The 7,252-nt window shown below is 43.5% G+C and overlaps 1 protein-coding gene across 1 annotated transcript in view; it reads left to right on the top strand.

Annotated features, from left to right (window-relative positions):
- Positions 1-6,970, top strand: part of LOC101861806 — a gene marked incomplete at its 5' end in the record, with an annotated part of 7,548 nt that extends 578 nt beyond the window's left edge. The window contains 4 exon segments of the mRNA XM_013081473.2: positions 1,003-1,095; positions 2,855-2,978; positions 4,330-4,457; positions 6,011-6,970. Coding sequence (XP_012936927.1) covers positions 1,003-1,095; positions 2,855-2,978; positions 4,330-4,457; positions 6,011-6,302 — 637 coding nt within the window. The 3' untranslated portion in view covers positions 6,303-6,970.
- Between the last annotated feature and the right edge of the window lie 282 nt (positions 6,971-7,252).

Here is a 7,252-nt window from a genome sequence, read left to right as displayed (position 1 = left end):
ATCAATAATAATAATAACAATAACAAAGGTTGTTACACATTATACCACAGAGTTTTACTGATAATACCTATTCAATTCAATGTAGTAAAATGTGTGTTAACGTGATGTGATGTGGGCCGATGGCCTTAATTATTGAATAACACTGACTTATTCATTGTATTCAATGTAGTGAAAAGTGTGTTAAAGTGATGTGGTGAAATGGTATGGGTTTAACGCCTCTATTAACACTATTAGATTATGTAAGCGGCGGGACCTCCAAGTTTAACGTCCGTCTCCGATAGGACCGGGCCAAGTGGGAAGTTCGTGTAAAGTGCCTTTCCCAAGGACACAACGTCGGACCGAGCTGAGGCTCGAAACCTCGAACCCGCAACCTCACGATTACGAGTCCGGTAGCCTAACCACTAGGCTACCGACGCCACATAAAGTGATGTGGGCCAATGGCCTTAAACATTGAATAACCACTAACTGACATACTGTATTCAATGCAGGTGTGTTTTTACACCCACAATGGCACAACTGAGATCATTTAGGAAGCGGGCTTAGACCCTGCTTGTCAACAGCCCGGGAAGAGAGAGATACAGCGGTCCAGCGGAAAGTCTTAGGAGATATAGGAGAAAGATGCTCACTGCCGTAGCCTGGTCTTTTGCGTGTAAAATGGTGGGGGTGGGGGGAGGGGGCGTTTTCTTTTTTCCTCCTTATAATTCATATTTTATTTATCTATTTATTTTATCATCAATTCGTTTATATATTCATTCATTCATGCATTCATTAATTCATTGATTCATTCATTTATTTACTTCTTTCTTTCTTTCTTTCTTTCTTTCTTTCTTGATTTATTTGTTTATTTATTGGTTTTGGTTGTTTTTTTTTAATTCTTGTGATTTTTAGAGCGGCCTGTGTTACTTACTAATTAGTGTATTTTACTCCCAATTTTAAGTAGCTTTTTCATTTTCACCCTCGACAGTATTTTATTGTTTGTTTCGTTGGGTTTTTTTTCTCCAGAATAGACACCAACGTCGTATGCCTCAAGTGCCACGGAAACACATACCTCGTGGCACGCTGTGAGAGGAGCAGTGAGCCACGCTCACATTGCGAGTGAGTTATCCTCTTCTTATCGCCCTTTATCTCCGTCATAAAATGGAAGGGGTCTTTTCAATAACGTCCATTTTTGCCAGAATCAAGATTTTTGCATAGGAGGATAAAAGAAAGGGGACTGCACCCTGTCAGCCTCTGTGGAGACTGTATCTTTGATTTTCAGAGCTACGTCCTCTGTTTTAACTAGCCTTTCCCAGTGCAATCCTACAGACTTCAACATAAGCTAAGGACCACCTTGACAGACAGCTCTGATTCTTTTTTTAATCCGAAAAAAGACAGCAAGGAATGTTTTTAAAATTTTTACTCTGGAAGTGTTAATAGGTTACCAATGCGTACTGCAAAGCTTCCCAAAGGGGCAAAACCACCACGTACAGCACGGAAATCCTCGGGGAATTTTAGTCAAATTTGCCGTTTTTTATCGACTTGTGTGCAAGACGCCGTTTGCACAAAATCCAGTATCACATCAACATGCCACCATAATGAAAGCTGAGAGACTTTGAATGTGCGAGAGCTATGGCGTGGCTGCAGGATGGAGTTGGAGCCCGAGAAGTTGCCAGAAGGCTTGCAGTGTCGCACTCTGTCATTGTCCACCTGAGGCAGCGCCATCAAGTCACTGGATCAGCCCAAGAACGCCCTCGTGCAGGTCGACCCGATAAGACCACTCAGAGTGTTTGCAAGTGGTCCTTAACTTTTGTTGAAGTCTGTAATTATATAAACCCATCCTACTCAAAATCCTACTTCCACTACTCCTACTGCTACTGCTACTGCTACTGCTGCTGCTACTGCTACTGCTACTGCTACTACAGTGTACTCACAACGTACTAAATTGAATCTAGTTATAATCGAATTCAATCTACGGCGAAACGATTGTTCTTATTTTCCACAGGTACATGCTGTGACGTAATAGCGGCGAAACGTCGACTTCCCCTTTTAGCACGAGTTTATTAAGGCTTTGAATTCCTTTTCAGTAACCAGAAAAGTTTTCTGAGAATGATTTTGATTTGTTTTGTTTTGTTTTGTTTTGTTTTTGGGTTGGGTTTTTTGTATGTTTTTTGTTTTGTTTCTTTGTTGTTGTTGTTTGTTGTTGTTGTTGTTGTTGTTTTTGCAAGTGTTTTACTACGGCGCTGGCAACTGCATAAGGTCATATGTCAGCGCGGGGCACATCAAACTACAATTTTCTCCTTTCACCTCCTTGCCTGCTCTCTCATCATGTTCTGTCGCCTGCTTTCGTGTCCACTTTCTGCCCACACCCCCACTCTGAACCCTCCTTTGGGCCCCATGACTCTTTCTGCAGCCTCTCTACTGCTACTCGTTCGCTCCTTCTTACTGCTGTTTTTCAGCCATACCCTTGATTTTAGGGTTGGCAAGATCTAACACCTAGCTTTCTCGGATAAGGGCGAAAAATCTCGGAGGTCCTGGTCCCGTATGCAGGTTGCGCAAGTTAAAGATCTCTTGATGGTTTAAAATCGATGAGAGTAGGCTTCGGCCGCCACCCGAACAAAATTCAAAATTAATTTCTACCAAACTGAAACTGCCTAACGTTTCCCGCGCGCTCATATGACCTTATGCCGTTGCGAGCGACGAACAACAACAATAATAACAACAATAACAACAACAATAACAACAACAATAACAACAACAATAACAACAACAATAACAACAACAATAACAACAACAACAATAACAACAACAACAATAACACAATTACAATATTCCACTTTGCTCCCTTTACTGACCCCAATTGTGACCAACTCCCCAGGAAGTGCCCAGCACACCAATACCAGGAGGAAGAGTGGCACCTGAACAGGGACTGCCTGGACAGCTCTACCAGGGTCTTCTCGGACCCCCCCTGCCCTGAGGACACGTACAACGACGGAGGGGAGGTAATACAGTCCGACTCGCAACCCTAAGGTCGTGCTTTTTGTGTTTTGTGTTTTTTGTTGCTTTTTTGGGGAAAGTGTTTTACGGCGCTCGGAACTGCATAAGGTCATATGAGTGCACGGAACATATTATACATTTTCAGTTAGTCGTAAATTTTGAATTTTGCTAAGGTGGCGGCCGAAGCCTACTCTTATCGATTTTGGAGCACCAAGGGATCTTTAACGTGAGCAATTTGCACACAGGACCTACAACATTTCTTTTGTCTTTATCCGAGAAGGCTGGGTGTATTCTTACCTACCACAAGATCAGGGTTGTGGCTGAAAGACAGCAGTAAGAAGGGGCCAAGGAGAAGCATCAGGCGCGGTTCGTCCAGAAAGCATGGTCGTGCAGTGCTGCCCAATTTTTTAAAAAAATATTATATTAGGTAAACCACCCACAATAATAAAATAAAAGAAGCCAGAAACAAGCACTAACCAAATATTATTATCAAAACAAGGTCCTCGATGGCGCCGTAACTATCATTTCTGTGTCTATAGCGCCGTGAAACATCTACTATGCCATGCCAAAGTCCACGCGCTTTATCTAAACATAATAGGATTTTCAACAGTGGTAATCTGACATATAAATCGCTCTTCGGGATAACCCAAGCTATGACGGCTCTCCTACCGAGTTTGGCGGTAAATTAATATTAATAAGACGACACATCTCAATTGTCCTCCTGTCGAATAGTGCCGAAACATAGCCCACAGTTCGGGAGACTAAAAATATACGCAATAGACTGTACTCTATTCTATTCCAAAATTGGTCGCTTTTAAGGACAAGTGGGCTAACCCAGATTTCGAGTGATTCCAGAAATCTTGACCTACCCCAAAAGTGGGCATTGCCCTACCTATAAGAGAAGTTTGGTTTCATTTGTGTGAATGTGTTATAGAGAAAACTCTCGTTGTCTTTTAAAGAAACTGAACAAGTGGCAAAAACTTTACCTTCGGTTTTCTCAAAACAGCCTTTACCGGGATAGCCCCCTTGTGCTTAAAAGTGACCAATTATGTTAGCCCCGGAGCAATCCAGGAGAGTGCTCAAGTGAATTGTGATTGGTTCATGGTTTGTCATACCACGATTTTAAGTGCCTCTTTGACCGCGAACCTGTGGGAGGCAAACGTGCCCGCCCTGTGAGGTGTGCCTTTGAATGGTTTTGTTGTGGAGAAGTGAACGTTTTTACTTGAGTGTTCAGTTCTAATGCAGAAGGAACGAAATAATTGATATTTAGCTAACAAATTTAGTTCTAGAAATGAAAGAGACAAGTAAAAAGAATGCAAATAAAAGCACTAATGTATTTTTTGTCTGATGTTTCAGTGTCGTCCTTGTCCTGAGAAGTGCCCGGAAGGACAGGTTCGTCGGCGAGGCTCGGCATGTCGAGCTAATGGCGCTATCATGTGCTGTCTGGGAGGCTACAACAAGACAAATGGCAACGCCAAGTGCTCGTAAGTAACAAGAAATGACATATTATGTGTCATGAGGCGGTGGAATCAGGCACTCGTCAATTTTTGGGTAAATGGAGTTATTGGTATCATCTTAAAGGTTGTTCGTGTACAGCTATCAAGAAAGGAAAAGGAAGTTGCTTTCACCAAAGTGAAGGACTCTAAAAGTGAAAGGGAACCAGGGAAAAGAATCAGCAGGGAGTTTGGGGAGGACGTAGAACCGGGCCAAGAATACAAGCCAGCTGTGTATTATTTTGTTGTGGTTGTTACAGTTACCCTCATAGCTGTAGCAGGCTTAATCAGAGCGGCTGTAAAGAGAGGCCTCGTTCGCTTAAGGGGAGATACAGTTGCACCTTTGTAAGACGGAATCGCAGGGGAGCCAGAAAAAGAATTCCGTCTTAGACTTGGAAATTGTGGGTGGTTGGCGGGTGCTCTGGTGTGATTAGCTTCTTCTTTGCTATCAAACATCTATCCTCCTTATCTCTCCTCCTTCTTTTTTGTGTTTGTTACTCTCTTGTAACACCTCTAATCTTCGGCATTTATATGACCTTATTGTGTTGCAAGTGCCGTAAAACTTTTACTAAAAAGACAGGGAAATTTAGGGGAGATAGAAAGCGTGGGAAGGGGGGGGGGGTTCAAATGCCCAGCCTGTGGGATCAAGGATCGCTTCTCCGATCGGCAAGCAGTGGTCAAAACTTCACACCTCTCAGCTGCTATCCTGTCTGATAATGACATGCGTCAGTCTTACTTATCCAATTACCTCAAGCGCTTTCCTTTTATAGGACCACTGTTTGACCTATTTAAAACAGAAACGTTTGAACATCGCCTTTGCTTCCACCTTTGCCCCACCCACCGGTGTAACAAACACAGTCAACCAATGCCACCCCTCACTGCCATCATGTAACAACGATTTGAGGAACTCTTTTCTCGGCTGGCCGTACGATGAGGGCGGCAGACATTGGTCAATCTAATTTCATACCTCTCACACCTCTACCCAGGGAAGTTTCCGGAGTGGCTCGCTTCTCGAGCACTCTCCCGGGCAGTTGTGAGATTTCACACCCACACTACCCTGACCGTCTGCATCGCTCGGGGCTCACATGATGGGGTAACATGAGACGGCCTAGGGTAACATCTAACCCCAAATTGCACCCCAACTCCCTTTCCTTGCCCAGCGACATGGCCATGGCGTTAAGTTTAAGCCGGCGGAACCAAACTTGCGAGTTAAGGAGGACTCCAGGGTTAGATTTAGCGAGAATATGGCCGGCAAAGTTCTGTGACTTTTACGCTGAACTCAAAGTGTTCTTAGCGATCAGAAACTGAACATTTACTTTTTTGTGCTTTTCAGAAACGTTGACCAGTAAAATCCACACTGAAATTACGAGTTATTAGATACGACATAAACGGTGTTGGATAAAATTTTAAAAAGAAAGAATAAATTGGGGGGGAAAATTACCGAGAGAGTGGAAAAGTGTTGATTTCTTAGATTTCGTTATATTGACGAGCGCCTGATTTCACCACGATGCCTCACATTTATTCGTGCATTCATTAATTAACAGGTGGCTGGAGGCTGAGAAAGTGGAAGAGCTAACACGCAACCATAAGAAAGTTGCAGATACCGAACCGGAGGAACTGGAAAGGAAACCAGAGGGAAAAATCAGCTGGGAATTTGGAGACGGCGCGGTGATGGACCCTGATCTCAGACATCTACCGGCCCCCAATTTTGTTACAATATTAATTGTTACTATAGCTTCGATACTCATCTTCGTGTTGGTTGGACTGAAAATTTTACTGAGACAGCTCTTCCGCTCTAACACTTACGTCCGACTGCAGACCAAAGACACATCTTGAACCATAATACACATATCAGAAACACGAATTTACATAATTTTGTCATTGTATGAATTTGTTGCTGACCTGTTTTACGTTTCAAAGGAAGAAAACAGATTGGAAATATGTGCACTGATAAAGAAGGTATGTTTCAAAACAGCGCGTCTTCGATCGCTGTCGAATGACTGGAATACGCGTCCCCTATGAGTTAAAAGAGTTAATTGGTAATGGACTGGGACACGGTAATTCTATTTGAAAGTACATGTATGATGTGTGTATCTCTGTGTGTGTGTGTGTGTGGGGGGTGATTGTCAGTTTTGTGTTTGTGAGTTTTAGGAGGGGCAGGGTATTTTTTCTCTCTGATATTATGTGAGGGTTTGTGTATGAGAGTGAATGTGGGAGTGGGTGTGTGAGAGTGGATGTGGGAGTGGGTGTGAGAGTGGATGTGGGAGTGGGTGTGTGGGAGTGGATGTGGGAGTGGGTGTGTGAGTATGCCCAGGGCTTCCGAAATCTACCAGTTTTTTTCCCCTGTAGTTACCGATTTTGGACCTAGGAGACAGCTCCTATGCTACATTGTATGAACTGCGACGCGCGGCACAGCGAAGTGATACTGCTGCATTACACAGTCAGGATCAAGAGTTTATGGCCTGTTCTTTTGTTCTCTCTGTTTCTTTTGCTTCTTTGTGTTTTTTTATTACTAAATTCAAACTCACAGCCACTAGCCAATAACCACCCCTCCCAACCCCCCTGCCTTAAAGCCGTTTGCCCACCTAACGGCTCGTACGCACTTAACATCCACGTTCGTGTGTGTGGTATCGTAGTGTGTGACACGCACGAAAGAATCTATTTCTTTTCTGAGCCCTTTCTGTATTCCCACCAACTATTCGTGTTCATGCGGTAGTGATAGTTGTCGTTCGTGCGTGTGGTGAGTTCAAGGAGGTTACAGTTTGTTTTAAGCTTCTTTGGGAGAG

Source organism: Aplysia californica, unplaced genomic scaffold (genome assembly GCF_000002075.1).
Source record: "Aplysia californica isolate F4 #8 unplaced genomic scaffold, AplCal3.0 scaffold00132, whole genome shotgun sequence".
Lineage (NCBI taxonomy): Eukaryota > Metazoa > Mollusca > Gastropoda > Aplysiida > Aplysiidae > Aplysia > Aplysia californica.
Note: the sequence above shows the minus strand (reverse complement) of the source record. Positions and strands in the feature narration are given on the sequence as shown.